Genomic DNA, 23,355 nt, shown 5'->3' on the forward strand with positions numbered 1-23,355 from the left:
CCCGCATTGAGAAATCTCACCGGTATGTTGATTTTCCACGCTCGCCAACTTGATGTTGACGATTGCGAACGAGGAAAAACTTCGCCGGTAGGTTGATTTTCCTCGCTCGTGGTCACCAACTTGATGTTGAAGAACGTGAGCGAGGAAAAAAACTACACTATGCAACGCAAAGCAGAGTTTTTCGGAACTCCGCAATCTCCGCGTAACGCGGAGTGCAGGAAACTCCGCAAACTCGGAGTTCACCGCGCAGGGTTACATATATACCCGTAATATCTGGATTCTCAATATATATCCATTATTTTAGGATTCTCAATATATACCCATGATATCAGGAATCCCAATATATAGCCAAAATATTAGTATTCTCAGTATATACTCATAGTATTGAAAACAATATTGAGATGCCTGTCTAGTAGTCGTGGGCAACTGGGTGTGCTATAAAACAATCCGAAGATTATGATGATGAGAAACTTATAAAGCGCGACTAATACCCTGGGGCGTCTAGGTGCTACCTGCAGTGCATTCAGTACAGACGAGGTAAGCCAATTAAACCGAGAACAGCCAGGTTTTGAAGCCCTTTCTGAGTTGAAATAGACTGTTTTCTTTTCTCAGTGTGATGGGCAAGGAATTCCACAGACTTGCCGTTGTAGCTGTAAAGCTCTTGCCACCCCATCTTACCTTACTGATTCTGGGTACAGTTAGGTTTCTCAACGAGGCCGATCTAAAGGCTCTAGCAGGGGAGTACGGTGTGAGAAGTTTCGTCAGTTGTGATGGCCCCATGTTATTAAGGCATTTAAAAGCGATACATAGTGATTTAAATTGTATCCTCTTAGCCACTGGAAGCCGGTGGAGTCTAATCAGAGCTGGGGAAACCGAGACGAATTTGGGAATGCCCAACAGTACTCTAGCCGCTGCATTCTGGGCCGTTTGAAGTTTGTTAATGCTACGGCGTGGAGCACTGGAGAGGAGGGCATTGCAATAATCAAGTCTTGATGAAATCAATACTGAAACCACCGTCTTCCTTAAGTGCATCGGTATTACCAGGAGGACTTTCCTCAAAATCTTCAGAATGAAGAAGCAAGTAGAGGTGATGGCATTGATTTCATTTTCAAAGGTAAGCTTTGTGTCAAAGAGAACGTAAGGATCAACCGAGACTTTGCTTTGAATGCCCACGTCACTAGGAAGTACAAAGACTAACCCTAATATTCAATTTACAGAACCTGGGTAAATGACAAGAAAAAAGCACAATGGTTCCATGTGGGTCCCTTTGTGAGAGGTACACTGCAAACATCCACACTGTCTCAGTTAATTCACCAATTCAGCAGAACTCAAGAGATTCATACAGGGACCGCTCCTTATCAAATACATAAATGCTGAATTACTGTATCATCGTAATACTTAAATTATTAGACATAAGTGCAGATGGTGCAGAGCACAAAGATGACAAGTGTGTGATTTATATACATAGGGTCACATGCAACAACAGGGATGTCGCACCAATTCATCCAGCAAAAAAAAGTAAAAAATTGATTGTTAAAATGCTTATCAAGGAGAACTCTGAGATATGGTTGACGTTTCAGCGCTTTGCAATGAATATGCAGGCTTCATCAGGACAGGGGTCATCTGTCTAAAAATCTGTAATCAAAGAAAAGAGGGCCCTTCAATCAATCAGATCAAACAACGACATCAAAAGAGAGAGGGTGGAGTCCCTAGATACTTCACCAGTGAATCTTATTATCCACCCCTGCTCTGGAGTCGTGACTTCTGTCATCGCAGTGCGTGCTCTTTAACTTCATGTTACAACTTTGCCTGAGTCTGTCAACAGAGCCGAGATACCCCTCCCAGAGCGATTTGTGTGCTATATTAAATTAACATGACATAATTGGCGCCTGTACTTTATAACTGTTTGAACCATCTGTGGACTCTGTAGCAGTGGAGTGGAAGTCTTCCTTGATTAGCAATATATAGATATACGTGTGTTAACCCACTCGCAACATTACTCCGGTGCAGGGATCGATGATAAGATCCACGGGCGAAGCATCTTGTGACCCCACCCGCTCTATTATAATTTCACTGTTTGATCCGATTGATTGAAGGGCCCCCTTTTCATTGACCACAGGTTATTAGACAGATGGTTGCTGTCCTGATGAAACCCACATATTCATTTCAACGGGTCGAAACATGAACATCGCAGGGTTGTCCTCGATAAGTCTTTTAAACTACGATGCAAAAATTAAGTTGGACTTTGTTGCTGGAAGACTTGGTGTGACATCCCTGTTGTTACATGTGTACCTGTATGTACAAATCACACCTGCCACCTTTGTGCACTGCGCCGCATGCACTAATGTCTAATAATTTCAGTATTATGATACAATAATAAAACATCATGTGTTTGAAGAAGCGGCCCTTGTGTGCACCTGTTGGTGAATGAACTGAGACAGATAGGTATATGCTGTATACCTGTCACAAAGGGACCATTGTGTCCTTTTAGACGTTGGCACAGGCAGTATCCAGGTGACATTACTGCCGCCACACCTGTCGATGGCAGGCTGCTTCTATGCACTAAAGGCTTCAGAGAGTGCAGAATGCAGTAGCTTGGAAGATGTGTTTGAAAAGTAGATATCATGTGTTTCTAAGACTGACATCACTTCCGGTGAGAACAAGAATTGTCTTGTGCATTGTAAACTAATCACTGTCTTGGCAGGTCCCAGACTTTACCACCAAGAAGATAATCTGGTGCACCCAGGGATACTAGCATTAGGGAATTCTGCTGCAACGCCATTTTCAGCCTTGTTATAAATCTGCCACACCTTTCATCATTTGCTGCATAATTCACAAATTTCAACAAAAACTATTTTGTTTCTAGCTGGAATGGACTTGATGTTACTAAAGAAAAAGAGTCCAGGTAACAGTGTCAATAATAGACAGCTTCAGTGCGTCTCTGGTCTCAGTCGCAATAATAGCCTGGTGCAGGCGGATCCTTTTGCTGAAGGCTCAACAATAGCCTGGTCAGTGTTGTTCTTGGACCTGGGCTGCTGCAGGTGCCTGTATGTATCCCTGCGGTACAAAAGGGGGTGGTGATCCATCACCACCCCCTTTTGTTCCGCTTTGGCCGCCATAAGTGTGGCAGGGTATGCTCAGACGTGAGTCCCTTGCGCACTTTGCCACTGGATTCAATCAAGCCTGGCTGAAGACGGCTGGAATGCCAGAAACCGGTCCTCGGAAGCTTGTTTCCGGTCCAGGGAAGACATGGCTTGGCAGTTCGGGCTGGACTGTTCCCATGAGGCACAGGGTCAGACTGATTTGCATATAGCCATGTCTGAACTGGGGTGGCAGAGTGGGCTAAAGAACAGTGATGGATTAAACCCAGATCTTTTGACTGGGTGTGAGGGTTTGATTGGTTCAAATGCTCCGTCCAACACCACCCCCTTTTGTACCGCTTTGTATGTATCCCATGCGCCTTTACAGACTGTTGAAAGCTCCTCTCTTGGACCTGGCCCCTTGCCTGCAGGGGGCCAAGCCCTCCTCCCCGTCCCTATTGCTAATAGACCAGTGTGGGTTCCACTTTGATCCTGATTCCATGCAGCAGTTAGCATGGGCTCTCTTCCCCTCTCACCCTCTCATTAATAGGCTTTTTAAGTTCCTGTTGCGGTGCTCGTCCCGTGCACGAGTTGGCACATTCCCTCATTTCCATGCCTCTCATTATTAGACTGGCACAGGCTCAACTCTCTGACCTTGTCTCATGCTTCCTCACCCCATCCTTCCTCTCATTGGCCTCCTCTCTTGTTCTTCGTTCCTGTGTGAGTTGGCACAGGCCCTGGCCCTCTCATTAATAGACTGATGCCAGCTCCTCCTAGGGTACTAGTCTCATGCATGAATTGGCACAGGCCCTCCCTGATATCGATAGACCGGTGTTGGCTCCTCCCTCGCTCCTGGTTTCTTGCATGAGTTGGCACACGCCCTCATCCTCTCATTAACAGACTGATGCCAGCTCCCCCCAGGGTACTAGTCTCATGCATGAGTTGGCACAGTCCCTCACTCTCTCATTAATAGACTGATGCCAGCTCCTCCCTTGCGCATGGTCCTATGCATGAATTGGCACAGGCCCTCCCTGATATCAATAGACTGGTGTTGGCCTCTCCCTTGTTCCTGGTGCCATGCATGAGTCGGCACAGACTCCCGCCCTCTCATTAATAGACTGATGCCAGCTCCTCCTAGGGTACTAGTCTCATGCATGAATTGGCACAGGCCCTCCCTGTTATTAATAGACCGGTGTTGGCCCCTCCCTCACTCCTGGCCTCATGCATGAGTTGGCACAGGCTCTCACCCTCTCATTAATAGACTGATGCCAGCTCCTCCTAGGGTACTAGTCTCATGCATGAATTGGCACAGGCCCTCCCTGTTATTAATAGACCGGTGTTGGTCCCTCCTTTGCTCCTGGTCCCATGCATGAGTTGGCACAGGCCCTCGCCCTCTCATTAATAGACTGATGCCAGCTCCTCCCACGGTACTAGTCTCATGCATGAATTGGCACAGGCCCTCCCTGTTATTAATAGACCGGTGTTGGCCCCTCCCTTGCTCCTGGTCCCATGCATGAGTTGGCACAGGCTCTCACCCTCTCATTAATAGACTGATGCCAGCTCCTCCCACGGTACTAGTCTTATGTGTGAGTTGGCAGAGGCCCCGCATGTTATCAATAGACTGGTGTTGGCCCCTCCCTCGCTCCTGGTGCCATGCATGAGTTGGCACAGTTTGAAGTTTATTGATTTGTATAGCGCTGAATCACCCCAAGGGGTATCTCTGCGCTTAGGACGGAAGATTTCAGACAGAGCAAAGGGCTCAGAAAAGGTGGGTTTTGAGAAGCTTCCTGAACTGGGAAAGGTTCTGACAGTTACGGAGCTGGAGGGGTAGCTCATTCCAGTAGGCAGGGGCAAGGTAAGAGAAAGCTTTGGCGCTGCTGCTCGCCTTTTTAATTTTAATAGAAGTTCAGAGCCTGATCTAAGCGGACGTGAAGGGGTGTACATCGTTAGTTTGTTAGTGAGATAGGAAGGACCTTGTTCATTGAGGGCTTTAAAGATGGTGCAGCCTATTTTGAATTTTACCCGCTTTCTCACAGGGAGCCAATGGAGTTTATTGAGGAGGGGAACAGAGGGTGTCTAGATGGGGCGTCAGGTACGAGACGGGCGGCCGTGTTTTGCACCACTTGTAGCTTATTAAGGGAGGCTTTGTTTGCCGAAAGTAACAGAGCATTACAATAATCTAGCCTACTTAGTACCAAGGCTTGCATTAACGTTTTTTTGGTGGAAGAGGGTAGAAGGGGGAAGATCCTTCTAAGTAGACTAAGAATGTAGAAACAAGTGCCATCAGTGGTGTTTACATGAGCGTCAAGAGTGAGGTTTTGATTGATCCTGATGCCTAGGTTCTTGACCACTTCCTTGGGGGACGAGGCATTTCCCAGCTCCTCAGGCCACCAGCTGGGCGACCAGCATGTAGCTGCTCCTCCAAACAGGGTGATTTCTGATTTTTTGGCATTTAATTGAAGGAAATTAATCCTCATCCAGGCAGCAATAGCCTTCATGCCTTCGGAGAAGATGAGCTGTATACCTGGTCTGTTTTTATCAAATGTGAGGAGGAGTTGGGTGTCGTCTGCGTATGAAATGGAATTAAACCCTAAGCACCTCATGAGTTTAGCCAGGGGGGTGACATAAATGTTGAAAAGGGTGGGGCTCAGACACGAGCCCTGCGGGACCCCCTTGGTCACTTTGGTGGGTGTAGATTTGTAAGTCACTAGAGTAACAGCCTGTGTTCTACCAGTTAGGAAGTCAGTCATCCACTTCAGGGCAAGCCCCTGAACACCGATGTCTCAAAGTCTCTCCAGTAGGATCGGATGTGAGATGCTGTCAAATGTTGCTGACAGTTCAAGCAACACCAGAAGTGCTTCCTGACCATTGTCTAGTGCCATTCTGATATTATCAGTTACCTCAATAAGAGCTGATTCCGTACTGTGTTTGGCCCGAAAACCTGACTGGGGGACGTCTAGGTGGTGAAAGGATTCGTGAACTCAGACAAATGTTTGTTTATGTGTCTTTCAATGAGCTTGCTGTGCAGAGGGAGCAAAGATATAGGGCGGTAGTTAGTCATCTGGGCGGTCGGAATCTTGAGGTTTTTCCATTCAGGAGGGAGTCTACCTGAGCTCAGGGAGCTATTGAGAATGGAACAGATGGGTATGGCTAGCTGAGCAGCAAATCTGGAAGATATTTTAGCTGGGATGATATCAAGGGGAGAGTCTGATTTAATTATGGCGAGAAGGGATATAACTTCTGCTGGACCGAGAGGAGGGAAGCAGTGTAGTTGCGAGGAGGTGTTGTAGTGACAGGTTTAACCTATTGTGGGAGGGGAAGAGATAGCGTTAGCTGAAATGATATTCTGGTATATGGTTTCAATTTTTTGAGTGAAGAAGGAGGCAATGTTGTCGCACAGAGACTGTGACGGAGATTCTGCGGTATCGCAGGCTCTGGGATTCGTGTAGAATTTAAGGATTTGGAAGAGGGTTCTGGAATTGCTTCCAGCTTGCTCCAATTGATGTGTGATATGAAGTTTGTGAGTGGTTTTGAGATTTTTATAGTAGGAAGTTAGGGCGTGTTGGACCCGGCCTCGTGGCGTGGTTCACCTCTGTCCCTCCACACCCTGTGAGCGTAGGCCTGTACCCCGAGTCCCCTGCGCAGCCACCCCGTTAGTGTAGCCTGCAACCCGAGCCTGGTCGTCCTACCCAGTGACGCCTAGATCCCCCGAGACCCTTGACCAGGCCTGCCTTTCCCGCTCCTCGCCCGGCTCCGAGCGCCTAACCATGCATGCCCCACAAGGCCCGGACGCCATCTTCCCTTCCCGACATCCCTGTCTCCCTAGGCCTAGCGTGACCCCGGCCCCAGCGAAGCCCAGACTCCAAAGGCGCGCCGATGGCACCTCCGGCCTCCCCTGAGGGGCTGGTTTCTGTCACACCTTTGGCCCTCCCCTGTGGGCCAGTTTGGATCACCCCTCTGGCCTCCCCGAGGGCTGGCTCCAGACCCGCTGGGCGTCTGGGAATTCCCGGACCCATCTTTCAAAGGGATCAAAGAGCCAACCGCCGGACCTCGCCGACGACCAGCCCCCAGGGCCGGAGACCTCTGCCTGCGAGGGTCCGGAGATCAAAGAGTAGAAGGACTATAACTGGGCCCGCCTGACAACTAGCGGGTAGTTGTATCTTGGACCTGAAGCCTGCTGATCTGATCGCGGCTGACCCTAAGAAGACTCACCTGGAACCTCTGAGCCCTGCTGACGCTGTCGCGGCTCCTTCTTCGCCTTAAGGAACTGAACCACCGGAGCCCTGCTGACGCTGTCGCGGCTCGATCTCTAAAGACCACCGGAGCCCTGCTGACGCTGTCGCGGCTCGACATCTAAGACCATCGGAGCCCTGCTGACGCTGTCGCGGCTCGAGCTGAACTTGCAACCATCCGAGCCCTGCGGACGCTGTCGCGGCTCGACCTCTAAGACCATCCGAGCCCTGCTGACGCTGTCGCGGCTCTCACAAACTTCTCCAGATCAAGCCCTGCTGACCTCGTCGCGGCTCGAGGAGTACTCTGGTCCGGCTGGACCATCGAGACCACCATCACGACCGAGCCGACCCGACAGAGGTGAAGCAGTCGGTACGACCATCATCCCGTACCCCCCGGCTCGAGGATTGAGAGCTGTGCGTGGGGTACGCCTCGTACTGACCCAGAGACTAAAAGACTGTCCCGCTTCCCCCTTCCCGAATCCTCAGAGACTTTGTGGTCCTGTTACCACTGTGTATATAAGAGTGCTTCCTTCATTATTTGCTTATATAAAGAACTTGTTCCTAAAACCCAACGGTGTGGTGTCTGTTCGTAGTGTGGTGTGAGCTCAGTGTGTACGATCCCAAACCCAAAGGCCTCCCCGGCGAGGACCTCACAATCAAGACTCGGCAAGTTCTGTGGGAGAGGTGGATCTTGGGGTGTCTGGGTGAGCACAACCTGGCCCTCGGAGATTGCCCCTTCTAACATTGGTGGCAGCGGTGGGATAAGAACCTACGTCTAGGGATCGTACAGTACTGACACACTACCCGAACAAAGAGCAGCCATGAGCGTCACTACCGACAAGACCACCTTCCAGATGGAGCTTCTGGGAGACTATTCGCACCGTGAGCTCAAGCAATTCTGCAAAGATCTCCATATCCCGTCAACGGGATTAAACACCAAAGAGGACTTCCAACAAGCTCTAACAGCCTGGGTGGAGACCGGAGCCCAACCTCCAGCACCGACGGAAGCCGATGGAGGGGGAGCACCCCTGATCGAAACCCACGCCCCAGAGCAAGAAAGAGCAAAGTCCCCGACGCGGACTTACAGCCCCGAGAGAGGTCTGTCTCGAGAAGAGATGACCGACCGAGAGCGCAACCGAAACCACGAGCTAGAACTAGCCCGTTTGAAAATGGAAGGAGAACTCAAGCTGGCCGAGAAGAAGCTAGCCATCGAGCAGCTGCGGCTGCAAGGAGAACTGGAGGAGAAGAAGCTCCAGCGAGAACATGACGGAAAGAAGCTCCAGCTGGAGCACGAGCGCAGCATATTGGAAATCGAACTAAAGGCCCGGAACGAAGGCAACAAAACAGCAGCGACCCGAGAGTCTGGTCCCCCAGTGGAACCCAAGGTCCACATCCCCAAGGATGTAGTCAAAGAATATTATAAAAACGATGACATCCAGCAATGGTTCAAGGCCTACAAGGTAGCTATGACCTCACACCGAGTTCCACAGAAAGATTGGGGAGCCGGGCTGTGGGGTCGATTCCTGAGTGAGGGGAGAGACACCCTACTCGACCTACCGTCTGCCGAACAGACCTCCTACAGCCACATGAAAGAGGCCCTCCTCACAAGGTACGGGCTCACTCCAGAAATGTACCGCCAACGCTTCCGAGAATGCAAGAAGATCCCCGGCACCACGTGGGTAGAATATGTCAATTTCTACAGCCGGGCCCTGGAAGGGTGGATCAAGGGCAGCAGATTATCCACCTTCGAGGGGCTCATCGACCTCATTGCGTATGAGCACTTGTCCCTGAATTGCTTTGTGGAACTCCGACAGCACCTCCTGGACAGCAAGTTGGCCGACCCCCGGAAGCTGGCCGTCGAGGCCGATCGCTGGGTGAGCACCAGAGTACCCCGGGGGCCCGGGGGGGACACTGGCCGGAACGAACAAGGGCCATCCCGCCCGAGGGGAGGAGGGGGTCAGAATAGACAGAGGGGTTCCCAGGTAGGGTTCCCGCGCAGTCCTCCCAGAAACCAGCCAGGTACCTCGCCTCCCACAGCGCGCGCAGGGTTTCCCCCAGCTAGGCCAGGGCCCCGGGTCAGCCAAGCCTGCTACCATTGCCAGAAACCCGGGCACTATGCCAATGACCCCCGCTCCCCCTTGTTCCAGAAGCCTGCCGCTGCAGGGCCCCCAGTGCGCCACATCACCTCCGTAGCCCTAGAAGAGGAGGGGGAGGAAGAGTTCGAGGGAGCTGAACCCGCAGCTATGATGTTAGTCTCCTTGGGTGATAGGGAGATGGTCCCCGGAGCTCCCCTACCCGACAACACAGAGAAGTACCGGCAGCAGGTGACTGTCAATGGCCATCACATAGGGGCGCTCCGAGACACTGGGGCCAGTATCACCGCCGTCAAACGGCACCTCGTCACCGAAGCCCAGATTGTTCCCCACATCTCCTGCAGGGTGATCGCAGCCGATAACTCTGTCCGCACCTGCCGGATAGCTCAAGTCCCGTTCGAGTGGGGGGGCGTCTCTGGAGAGTTACGAGTGGTGGTCCGCTCCGACATGCCAGTGGACTGCCTGCTCGGCAACGATCTAGAGAGCTCCCCATGGCAGCGGGTTGAGAAAAGGACCCACTTAGAGATGGTGGGCCTACCCGAGTGGGCCTGTGTGAGTACCCGGTCGATGACCGCCCGAAGGACCGCCCCCGAAGGGGTGACCTTAGAGGCGGCCCCGGCGACCCCCGAGGACCCCGAGGTCCCTGAACCCTTTGAGACCCCTGAGCTATTCCCCGGGGAGAGCTTCCCCCTCGACGCAGGGCCCCTCGGCCCCGACGTCGAACCAACCCCGAGCTTGGGCGACATTCCTGAGCTGGCCCAATGGCGCCAGGAAGGGGGACCGTCCCGAGAAGAGTTCTGCCTAGAGCAGGCATCCTGCCCATCCCTGGTGGGGCCGCGGCAGCAGGCCGCCGCCCAGGCCGCCGGTGACCAGTCCGGCTCCCACTTTATCTATTGGGAAAACGGCCTATTATACAGCGAGCAAAAGTCCGCCGAGCTAGGGTCCGGCCGAGTGCTGGTGGTCCCCCTACGCTTCCGCGGCTTTCTCCTGAACCTGGCCCATGACGTGCCCCTGGCGGGACACTTGGGACAAGACAAAACGTACCAGCGCCTGGTCACCCACTTCTACTGGCCGGGCATGCGCTCCGATGTGGAGGCCCACTGTAAATCCTGCCCCACTTGTCAGTCCAGCGGAAAGAGCGGAGGGAAGCGCAAGGCTCCTCTCCAACCCTTCCCCGTGGTCAGTACCCCCTTTGAGAGGGTGGGAATCGACATTGTGGGCCCACTCGACCCCCGAACCTCCTTGGGGCACCGCTTTATCCTGGTGCTGGTAGACCATGCCACCCGATACCCCGAAGCCGTTCCCCTCCGAACGGTGACCGCCCCCGTAGTGGGGCGGGCCCTCATGGCCATCTTCTCCCGGGTGGGATTCCCTCGAGAGGTTGTCAGTGACCGAGGGACCAACTTCATCTCGAAATACATGAAGTCCCTTTGGCAACAATGTGGGGTGACGTACAAGTTCACCACCCCATACCACCCCCAGGGTAACGGTCTGGTGGAACGCTTCAACCGGACCCTCAAGGGAATGATCATGGGACTCGAAGAGCCCCTGAGGCGTAAGTGGGACGTCCTCCTTCCCTGTCTCCTCTTCGCGTACCGCGAAGTCCCCCAGAAATCCCTGGGGTTCAGCCCCTTCGAACTGCTCTACGGGCACCCCGTCCGGGGACCCCTCACCCTGGTCAAGGAAGGGTGGGAGACGGCGGCCCCAGAACCCCCTCCCGATGTGTTTCGATACATTTTGGCCCTCCGGAACCAGACGAGGAAGTTCCGAGAGCTGGCCGAGGCAAACCTCGAAGCCAGCCAAGAAGAAATGAAACGGTGGTATGACCAAAATGCCACTCTGGTCGAGTTTCAGCCCGGACAGCAGGTCTGGGTTATGGCCCCCGTAGAGCCCTGTGCCCTGCAAGACAAGTGGACAGGGCCCTTCAAGGTGGTAGAGCGCAAGAGTCAGGTGACCTACCTCATCGATGTAGAGTCCCCCAGGAACCCCTTGCGGGTCCTTCATGTGAACCGCCTCAAGCCCCACTTCGCCCGGTCCGAGTTGAGCTTGCTCCTCGCCACGGACGATGGGGAAGAAGAAGAAACGGAGCCTCTCCCCGATCTCCTGTGCGTGAAAGAAAAAGATGGCTCCGTAGAGGGGGTGAGTCTCTCCTCCTCCCTCTCTCCCGAGCAGCGCGAGGACTGTCGCCAGTTGTTGGGACAGTTCTCGGACCTCTTCTCCCTCACCCCCGGCGTCACCAACTGGTGCGTCCACGACATGGACACCGGGGACAGCCCACCGGTACGGCACCGAGCCTACCGCGTCCCTGACCGAGTCCGGGCCTGTATCAAGGCCGAGGTATCAAAGATGCTAGCTCTCGGGGTGGTCGAAGCCTCTGACAGCCCATGGGCTAGTCCCGTGGTCCTGGTTCCGAAGGCAGCCGCCCCCGGTGCTGTTCCCGAGCTAAGGTTCTGTGTTGACTACCGCGGGCTCAACGCAGTCACCAGAACAGATGCTCATCCCATCCCCCGAGCCGACGAGCTTATCGATCGCCTCGGGGCTGCTCGCTTCCTTAGCACGTTCGACCTGACCAGTGGATACTGGCAGATCGCCCTCACCGAGGGAGCAAAGGAAAGATCCGCTTTTTCCACCCCGGATGGTCACTACCATTTCCGGGGATGAAGAACGCCCCCGCCACCTTCCAGAGGCTGGTGAACCAGGTATTGGCGGGGTTGGAGGAGTTCAGCGCTGCGTATCTGGATGATATCGCAGTGTACAGTTCCCACTGGCCCGAGCACCTCCAGCACCTCTGGGCGGTGCTGACGGCCCTGAGAAGGGCCGGTCTCACCATTAAGGCAAGCAAGTGCCAGATCGGACAAGGGTCCGTAATCTACCTCGGGCACCAGGTCGGAAGCGGCCTCGTAGCCCCCCTCCAGCCCAAGATCGATGCCATCGTGGCCTGGGAGGCCCCCACGACCCAGACGGAAGTGCGGGCGTTTCTAGGGCTCACGGGGTACTACCGCCGGTTCATCAAGAGTTACGGCAGCATCGTAGCCCCCCTCACGGAGTTAACCTCCAAAAACCAGCCGAAGAAAGTCAGCTGGACCCCCGCCTGCCAAGAGGCGTTCGAAACGTTAAAAGACGCCATGTGCACTGCCCCCATCTTGCAGGCCCCCGACTACTCACGAGAGTTTGTAGTCCAGACGGACGCGTCCGAGCATGGCATCGGGGCCGTCCTGTCCCAGGTGAATGAGAACGGCCTAGACCAACCAGTGGCATTCATTAGCCGGAGGCTACTCCCTCGAGAACAAAGGTGGAGCACCATCGAGTGGGAGGCCTTCACGGTAGTTTGGGCCCTGAAGAAGCTGAGGCCCTACCTGTTCGGTACTCACTTCCGGGTCCAGACCGACCACCGACCTCTCCGGTGGCTAATGCAGATGAGAGGGGAGAATCCCAAATTGCTGCGCTGGTCCATCTCCCTCCAGGGGATGGACTTCACTGTCGAACACCGGCCGGGCGCGGACCACGCCAACGCTGACGGCATGTCCCGATTCTTCCGCCTCAGCGAAGAGAACCCCCAAGAGGATGGGTAGTTCTCCCCGCCTTCAGCTGGGGGGGACGCGTGTTGGACCCGGCCTCGTGGCGTGGTTCACCTCTGTCCCTCCACACCCTGTGAGCGTAGGCCTGTACCGCGAGTCCCCTACGCAGCCACCCCGTTAGTGTAGCCTGCAACCCGAGCCTGGTCGTCCTACCCAGTGACGCCTAGATCCCCCGAGACCCTTGACCAGGCCTGCCTTTCCCGCTCCTCGCCCGGCTCCGAGCGCCTAACCATGCATGCCCCACAAGGCCCGGACGCCATCTTCCCTTCCCGACATCCCTGTCTCCCTAGGCCTAGCGTGACCCCGGCCCCAGCGAAGCCCAGACTCCAAAGGCGCGCCAGTCCCGGCTGGGGGGTAAAGGGCTCCCCGAGTGAGATAAGCCAGGGAGTTTCGATGGCACCTCCGGCCTCCCCTGAGGGGCTGGTTTCTGTCACACCTTTGGCCCTCCCCTGTGGGCCAGTTTGGATCACCCCTCTGGCCTCCCCGAGGGCCGGCTCCAGACCCGCTGGGCGTCTGGGAATTCCCAGACCCATCTTTCAAAGGGATCAAAGAGCCAACCGCCGGACCTCGCCGATGACCAGCCCCCAGGGCCGGAGACCTCTGCCTGCGAGGGTCCGGAGATCAAAGAGTAGAAGGACTATAACTGGGCCCGCCTGACAACTAGCGGGCAGTTGTATCTTGGACCTGAAGCCTGCTGATCTGATCGCGGCTGACCCTAAGAAGACTCACCTGGAACCTCTGAGCCCTGCTGACGCTGTCGCGGCTCCTTCTTCGCCTTAAGGAACTGAACCACCGGAGCCCTGCTGACGCTGTCGCGGCTCGATCTCTAAAGACCACCGGAACCCTGCTGACGCTGTCGCGGCTCGACATCTAAGACCATCGGAGCCCTGCTGACGCTGTCGCGGCTCGAGCTGAACTTGCAACCATCCGAGCCCTGCGGACGCTGTCGCGGCTCGACCTCTAAGACCATCCGAGCCCTGCTGACGCTGTCGCTGCTCTCACGAACTTCTCCAGATCAAGCCCTGCTGACCTCGTCGCGGCTCGAGGAGTACTCTGGTCCGGCTGGACCATCGAGACCACCATCACGACCGAGCCGACCCGACAGAGGTGAAGCAGTCGGTACGACCATCATCCCGTACCCCCCGGCTCGAGGATTGAGAGCTGTGCGTGGGGTACGCCTCGTACTGACCCAGAGACTAAAAGACTGTCCCGCTTCCCCCTTCCCGAATCCTCAGAGACTTTGTGGTCCTGTTGCCACTGTGTATATAAGAGTGCTTCCTTCATTATTTGCTTATATAAAGAACTTGTTCCTAAAACCCAACGGTGTGGTGTCTGTTCGTAGTGTGGTGTGAGCTCAGTGTGTACGATCCCAAACCCAAAGGCCTCCCCGGCGAGGACCTCACAATCAAGACTCGGCAAGTTCTGTGGGAGAGGTGGATCTTGGGGTGTCTGGGTGAGCACAACCTGGCCCTCGGAGATTGCCCCTTCTAACAGGGCGGTTTTGTACCTCGCTTTATTTTGTTCACTGTGAGAGAGTCGCCATATCCGTTCTAATTTTTTACACCGACTCTTTTCGGTACGTAAGGCAGGGGAATACCAATCAGAGGGGGTGAGTTTGGGGGAATGGGTTTGTGGGTTCATGAGGGCTGCCTTATCTATAGTGTTTAGGATGACGGAGTTAAAATGAGATAATTGCTGTTCTACACTATAACTGGCGGTGTCGTTGTCCCAGGAAAGAAAAGGGGACAGGAGGTGGTCAGGCCTTAATTTATGCCATGGTCTATACCATCGATTAGCGTAGGGGTGGGAGTGGGGGGGACTATTAGGACCCATCAGTCGAACGTTTACCAGAGTAGTCAGACCAGATCAAAGGGTGTGTTTCCCCACATAGGATATTCTGGGAATTAGATAGGATGGGATCCAAGGTATGACCAGCTACATGAGTGGGTTTGTTATTGATTTTTAAGAGTCCAGAAGAGGCCAGGTCGTTTAGGCACACTGTAGCATCATGGTTGAGGGCATCTTCACCATGAATTACGGGTGGCAATAACATGAGGAGAAATACATTTTAGCAATAGGCTGTTAAAACCTTGTAGCGGGCCCGGGGGTCTATGCACAAGAGACCCTTTCCAGCTACGTTGGGGGTGAAGGTCGCCCTCTCATTAATAGACGGATGCCAGCTCCTCTTGCGGTACTAATCTCGTGCATGCATTGGCACAGGTCCTGCCTGTTATTAGCAGACCAGTGTTGGCTCCTCCCTTGTTCCTGGTGCCATGCATGAGTTTGCACAGACCCTCACCCTCTCATTAATAGACTGATGCCGGCTCCTCTCGAGGTACTAGTCTCATGTATGCATTGGCACAGGCCCACAATGTTATCAATAGACCAGTGTTGGCTCCTTCCTCGCATCTGGTCTCATGCATGCATTGGCACAGGCCCTCCCTGTTATTAGTAGACTGGTGGTGGCCCGTCCCTTGTTCCTGGTGCCATGCATGAGTTGGCACAGGCCCTCGCCTCCCCCCAATACACTGATCGGCCCAAGCCCTCCTTCGCTCCCTCTCATTAACAGACCTGAAGCGTGTGCTGTGTCAGCCATCTTTCACAGTGGGCATCCCTTATCGCTGCCCTTGCTCGTTAAGGAAGTCGACCAACCATGCCAACAAGGCACCTGCTGCTGTGCGCTCAATCAGGACAGCAGGTGTCCTGCCAGGCGGGACAGTGGTGATGTCACGATGCGATGTGAGTGATCAAGGAACCTGCTTTGCAGGACAACTGCAGTCGGTGGGCATGCCTGGTAGATGGGCACCATCTGCAGAATGTGCCTTAATACAGCAGGCTGCAGCTGGGCTGACCACCAGGGCTGCCAGCTTAGAAAGCACCTGCACTGTTCTATTAATATTATAACCAATGGTTTTTTTTTTTTATTTCACATCTTTTTTATAAGCAGATGGCCACCCTCTTTAGGCTATGGCATGTTTTTTCTACTTAATTTGTGTATCAAATGCTTGCAATAAAAAAATAAAGATTCCATCAGCTTACTAAATCCAGACTTATTGGTTTTGCCAAAGCTTTTTAAAAACAGTTTCTTTGTTTCTCCCCAGATCCTGGTGGCCTTGAGGCATCTTCATTTCAAAAATATTGTGCACTGTGATTTAAAGCCAGAAAACGTCCTGCTGGCGTCAGCCGATCCGTTTCCGCAGGTGAGTAAAACCAAGAAAGTTTATGAGGGTCTGACTCAAGCCTACTGTTGCCTAAAGAGTACAGTCCGATGTAATGTGCTCAGCTGTTTCTGCATCAGTATCATCATCGTCATCATTGGGAGAGTTCTTTAGTTCTTAATTTGAGACAGTGGTTGAGCTCCTGTCTGGGCCCACCCACCCTCATTTTTAGGGACCAGTACTTATTTTAAATCATCAGAATTTGATCAAGAACAAGAGGGAGAAAGGAAGAAAAGGAAAAAAGGCAGAAGAGAATGGTAAAAACCAGTGACAAAAGGAGAAAGCAGAGATGAAAACAAACCTGTAAAAGTAAAATAAAGGGGATGGGAGAGTATGGTGGAAGATGAAGGACGCATAAGGTGGAATGAAGACTAGAACGTCTTGATATGTGGCAACCTCCCCATTCCGCAACACTGGCCGTGGGCTTTGCGCAAATACGTTTGGGCATTAGGACTTATTTTGCAAATTAAGCACTAGGGGCCAGATGTAGGAAGCCCTTTACCGGTCGGTAACGGCCGATTTCGGCCGTTACCGACCGGTAAATGGGTATTTGGTATGTAGGGGGCCATTTTTACAGATTCGGTAAATTTACCGAATCGGTAAATTTACCGATTCTGTAAAATACAGAATCTGTATTTTTACCGATTCGATAACGGCCAGATGTAGGTGGGACTCTTCAGAGTCCCTAAGGCCTTACAGAATCGGTATTTTACCACCCAATCCAATTGGGTGGTAAAATACCGAATCCAGGTGTTCATGCACATGTGTGCATGCACACCTAGCTATGTGACAGACAGACATGCCCTTAGCCACATGGCACACATGTCCATCTTTGGGGTGCTAGAGGGTGTCAAAGTGACACCCCCTGCACCCTTGCAAAAATCGGTATTTACCGAATCGGTAAATACCGATTCGGTATTGCCCATTGATTCCTATGGGCTTCAGGGCCCATAGGAATCAATGGGCATTACCGAATCGGTATTTACAGAATCGGTAAATACCGAATCTTAACGATTCGGTATTTACCAAATCTGAAATACCTACATCCCTCCCCTCTATTTTACCACTTCTTAAATACCGAATCGGTAAAATTTGGTATTTAAGAAGTGGTAAATAAGAATTGCCTACATCTAGCCCCAGATTTCCTATCATGCAAGAGTCTCTGTATGGTCAGTAGGGATGGGGATTGTATCCAATATAAGGTTGACGAGAGGTTAAACCGAGCCCAGGTCTCCATTTGTTTACATTCAAACAGTTGACTCTTGTTGTTATAGTCCGCCGGCGCCATGACCTGATTTTTTTCCCTTAAAAGACAGTAATATTCAGAAAAATGTATGAGTGTTTTTAGATTTATTTCTTAAGCAATCATAAAATGAGACACAGTTTTAGGCACATGATGTTTGACTATTTTGACTTCTGCTCCCATGCAGGTCAAGCTCTGCGACTTCGGCTTTGCCCGCATCATTGGGGAGAAGTCCTTCCGCCGTTCGGTGGTGGGAACGCCAGCCTACCTGGCACCCGAGGTTCTTCGCAATCGTGGCTACAACCGGTCTTTGGACATGTGGTCCGTCGGTGTCATTATCTATGTCAGCCTGAGCGGGACCTTCCCCTTCAATGAGGATGAGGACATCCATGACCAGATCCAGAACGCCGCCTTCATGTACCCACCAAACCCGTGGAAGGACACGTCGCAGGACGGTAGGCTAAATTCATGTGCCACTGCCAGCGTCTCTTAGACATCAATGGTGGATGCCTGGCCTTCATGCCTGGCCTTCATGCCTGGCCTTCCTGCCTGGCCCCTAAGCCTGGCCTCCATATCTGCCATGTTTGCCTGGCCTTCATCCCTGGCCTCCAAGCCTGACCTTCATGCCTGGCCTCCATGCCTGGCTTTTATGCCCGGCCTTCCTTCTTGCTTCATCACTCAAAAACCTTTCCAGAAGGTGGCAATGAGCATCAGCCAATGGGACAGACCAGTGCAGGGGAAGAAGGCGCTCTCCTACAAGCTTTTCTGATGCAGGGTAATGCGGAACCTTTACAGAGTAGGAATAGCGGGTTTTGAAGGTGCTGATGCAAGGTTATATGGCGCTGATACAGAATGAGATGTACTAATATAAGGTTACCAGATGATTTCATGTCAACAGGGACACACTGCTCTAGCACTAGGCTTTTCTTTTACAAATCATGGTATTCAGGTGTTTGTTCAATTGGAACAACCAAGCACACTAGGACTTCATCTCCCAGAATCCATTAGGTTGTTACGTGAAAGCACAGTACTGGAGCATCGAGTGCTTGATGACATAAGTCATCTGGCAACCCTTTTGAAGGTGCTGATACAAGGACACAATGTACTGATACTGAGTGAAAAGGTACTTATGCATAGTTTAAAAGGCTATGATAAATAATAATAAGGTACTGGCAAAGGGTTAGAATACAGTGAGTATGAGAATGAGCTAATTATGGGTCAGGCACACTGATACATGGTTAAAATACAGGGTGCTGCTTTAGAACATACTCAGACAGTATTAAAATACAATCGTCAACAATTCCACTGACAAAGATCCCTGCTTTGATGTGGGTGACAATAGGTGAAGTGTTAGGAGATCATGTATTAGAATCTACAAATAAAAGGGTTAGGATGTAAAGTTCATGCACTAGAATGTACGGCTACAAGGCTAGGATGTACAGCTCCTGCATTAGAATGTACAGAAAGAGGGTTAGAATGCACAGTTTGTGCTTTAGAATATACAGATAAAAGGACAGGATGATCAGTTCATGCTCTAAAATGTACAGCTACAAGACTATCATGTTCAGTACATAAACTAGAATGTACAGCTAAGGGGTTACAATATATAAATCATGCTTTTAAGTGTACAGATAAAGGGACAGAATGTACAGTTCATGCACTAGAATGTACAGATAAGGGGTTACAATCTATAGTTCATGCATTCAAATGTACTAATAAAGGGATAGGATGTACAGTTCATACATTACAATGTACCAATAGAAGGCTAGCATTCACAGTTCATGCAGTAGAATGTACAGACAGAGGGCTAGAATGTACTGCAAGTGCATTGAAGAGTACTGACTGAGTACTCACTAGTTGTGTGTAAAATTAATTTGCTTTCATGCAATTACGTGAAATTTCAGCAAAATTATGCAGAATTACTTGTACTTACGTGAAATGTAAATCCGTAATTTAGGGCTATATTAATCCATGAAATACCTCTTCACAGCAATTCGTGCAGTTAGGAAGCATCTTGCGGTAAAAGACAGTAGAAAAAACACGAGTGTGTGAGCAACGGTCACTTGCGTTCTGACCGTTGACGTTATTCTCACGCACTTGCAGTAAAATTTTGCCACAAAGAATGCTTAATTACATGACGTGGCATAATGTCAGGTCGTAACACGAAATGATGCGAAGTACACCAGCATAATTTAAATTTCGCCCATGCCTAGTATTGACAAGGCGCTAGAATGTACAACTGGTTCCAGTTCACAGAAGAGGGATTTAAATGTGTAGATAAAGAGTTAGAATTCTTGAATGAGGGAACAAATGGTTAGAATAAAGAGCTAAAGGTTTTGAATATACAGATGAAATGTTGGAATATACAGCAGATAGATTGGAAGGTTTACATAAAAAGTTAAAATGTACAACTATAGTGTTAGAATGTATCCATAAAGGGACAGAATGCACTGATAGTTTGTTAGAATTCAAAGGTAGAGGGTTAGAATGCAAAGAAAATGTTTATAGTTCACAGATGAAGGGTTAAAATATGCAGAAAATGAACTAGAGTGTATTGATAAAAGATTTGAATAAGATATAAAGAAAGAATACTCAGAAAAAGGATCAGAATGTGCAAAGGGCTGAATGTACAGATAAAGGACTGGAATGTACACATATAGGGTCAGAATATGGAGAAAATGGTTGGAATGTACGGATAAAGGATTCAAATAAGTAGGTGTGGAACATGCTTCTGATAAAGGTTTGTAAAGTACATATACATATTTACAATGCTAGTGTTAGAACTCACAGGTAAACATTTAAAATATGCTGATAAAGGGTTGGAATGTGCAGATAAAGGACTGGAATGTGCAGCTAGAAGTCCAGGTGTGCGGGTATGGGTTGGAATGTGCTGCCGATAAAGAGTTGACGAGTACTCCTTAATGCTTAGAATAGTAAGGTTAACATCCACAGTTAAATGTTTAAAATGTGCAAAGGGTTGGAATGTACAGATAAAGGGCTGGAATGTACGCCATCAGTGTAAGAATATGGAGAAAATGGTTGAAATGTGTAGATAAGGGATTCAAACGTGCAAACAGAGTTGTGGGTAAGTGTTGGAACATGCTTCTGATAAAGGTTTGGAAAGTACATATATACATGTTTACAATGTTAGGGTTAGCATCCAGAGGTAAACATTTAAACTATGAGGATAAAGGGTTGGAATGTGCAGCTAAATGGCTGGAATGTACAGATAGAGGGCCAGAACAAGGAGATGAGGTTAGGATGTGCAGATAAAATGTTGAAACGCATTGATGAATTAAAGCTCCTGTGTTAAATAGTGAGAATACTTTGACTTTGGGTTAATGGTGGACCACAGGCTCCAGCTTGTAACCACAGACTGGACCACAGATTCCAGGTTGTCAGAGCCCATGTTGGATCAAGATGCACCTGCTCAATTTAACCCTGTCCGTGCTGGACAGTAATGCCACCATATGACAGTAGGGGTGACATTGTCTCTGCAATTACGGGGTGCAATTCGCCCCTGTAGTAGAGGGTTGAAGCATTTTGATACCGGCTATAATGTCACCCTATGGTAGGTTGCCTTTATGTTTCCTATTCTAGGCCGAATGCCGGCCAGTTTTTAGTGAGTGGCAGTAACAAACATATGTTTTTTTGTTTTTTAGCTATTGACCTCATCAACAATTTGTTGCAAGTGAAAATGAGGAAACGCTATAGTGTGGACAAGACACTCAGCCACCCCTGGTTACAGGTGAGCCTCTCGTTCGACTAATTAATGCCTTGTAGGTATAGGTTTAAAAAAAAACTATCATGTGATAAGATACAGCCAATATTGATGTTCATCCCACAATACAGGGCAATGCCTTCGTCTAGAGGCAAAGCCCTCAAGTGCAACTAAAGACAATACTCTCTTTTACCAATATAGGTAATGTCTTCATCTCATCAGTACAGACTATGCCTTCATCTATATATAGGTAATGCTGTCATTTATCAGTACAAATAACACATTTGTCCAATAGTACAGATAATACGCTCATCTGTAGACGATTCCCTCATCTATCAGTACGGATAATGCCCGCATCTATCAGTACGGATAATGCCCTCATCTATCAGTACAGATAATGCCCTCATCTATCAGTACAGATAATGCCCTCATCTATCAGTATGGATAATGCCCTCATCTATCAGTACAGATAATGCCCTCATCTATCAGTACGGATAATGCCCTCATCTATCAGTAAAGATAATGCCCTCATCTATTAGTACGGATAATGCCCTCATCTATCAGTATGGATAATGCCCTCAGCTATCAGTACGGATAATGCCCTCAGCTATCAGTACGGATGATGTCCTCAGCTATCAGTACGGATAATGCCCTCAGCTATCAGTACGGATAATGCCCTCATCTATCAGTACGGATAATGCCCTCATCTATTAGTAAAGATAATGCCCTCATCTATCAGTAAAGATAATGCCCTCATCTATTAGTACGGATAATGCCCTCATCTATCAGTATGGATAATGCCCTCAGCTATCAGTACGGATAATGCCCTCAGCTATCAGTACGGATAATGCCCTCATCTATTAGTAAAGATAATGCCCTCATCTATTAGTACGGATAATGCCCTCATCTATCAGTACGGATAATGCCCTCATCTATTAGTACGGATAATGCCCTCATCTATCAGTAAAGATAATGCCCTCATCTATTAGTATGGATAATGCCCTCAGCTATCAGTACGGATAATGCCCTCATCTATCAGTAAAGATAATGCCCTCATCTATCAGTACGGATAATGCCCTCATCTATCAGTATGGATAATGCCCTCAGCTATCAGTACGGATAATGCCCTCATCTATCAGTAAAGATAATGCCCTCATCTATCAGTACGGATAATGCCCTCATCTATCAGTAAAGATAATGCCCTCATCTATTAGTACGGATAATGCCCTCATCTATCAGTATGGATAATGCCCTCAGCTATCAGTACGGATAATGCCCTCAGCTATCAGTATGGATAATGCCCTCAGCTATCAGTATGGATAATGCCCTCAGCTATCAGTATGGATAATGCCCTCATCTATCAGTACGGATAATGCCCTCATCTATCAGTAAAGATAATGCCCTCATCTATTAGTACGGATAATGCCCTCATCTATCAGTATGGATAATGCCCTCAGCTATCAGTATGGATAATGCCCTCATCTATCAGTACAGATAATGCCCTCATCTATCAGTAAAGATAATGCCCTCATCTATCAGTATGGATAATGCCCTCAGCTATCAGTACGGATAATGCCCTCATCTATCAGTAAAGATAATGCCCTCATCTATCAGTACGGATAATGCCCTCATCTATCAGTAAAGATAATGCCCTCATCTATTAGTACGGATAATGCCCTCATCTATCAGTAAAGATAATGCCCTCATCTATTAGTACGGATAATGCCCTCATCTATCAGTAGGGATAAGGCCCTCACCTATCAGTATGGATAATGCCCTCATTTATCAGTACGGATGATGTCCTCAGCTATCAGTACGGATAATGCCCTCATTTATCAGTACGGATGATGCCCTCATCTATCAGTAAAGATAATGCCCTCATCTATTAGTACGGATAATGCCCTCATCTATCAGTAGGGATAAGGCCCTCACCTATCAGTACGGATAATGCCCTCAGCTATCAGTACGGATGATGTCCTCAGCTATCAGTACGGATAATGCCCTCAACTATCAGTATGGATAATGCCCTCAGCTATCAGTATGGATAATGCCCTCATCTATCAGTACAGATAATGCCCTCATCTATCAGTAAAGATAATGCCCTCATCTATTAGTACGGATAATGCCCTCATCTATCAGTAAGGATAAGGCCCTCACCTATCAGTACGGATAATGCCTTCATTTATCAGT

The 23,355-nt window shown here is 50.1% G+C and overlaps 1 protein-coding gene across 1 annotated transcript in view; it reads left to right on the forward strand.

Moving 5' to 3' along the window:
• Positions 1-23,355, forward strand: part of PRKD1 (protein kinase D1) — a 723,569-nt gene that overhangs the window by 654,377 nt on the left and 45,837 nt on the right. The window contains exons 15-17 of the mRNA XM_078659419.1: positions 16,085-16,183; positions 17,632-17,899; positions 21,107-21,192. Coding sequence (XP_078515545.1) covers positions 16,085-16,183; positions 17,632-17,899; positions 21,107-21,192 — 453 coding nt within the window. The remainder of the gene's footprint in view (positions 1-16,084; positions 16,184-17,631; positions 17,900-21,106; positions 21,193-23,355) is intronic.

Source organism: Lissotriton helveticus, chromosome 9 (genome assembly GCF_964261635.1).
Source record: "Lissotriton helveticus chromosome 9, aLisHel1.1, whole genome shotgun sequence".
Lineage (NCBI taxonomy): Eukaryota > Metazoa > Chordata > Amphibia > Caudata > Salamandridae > Lissotriton > Lissotriton helveticus.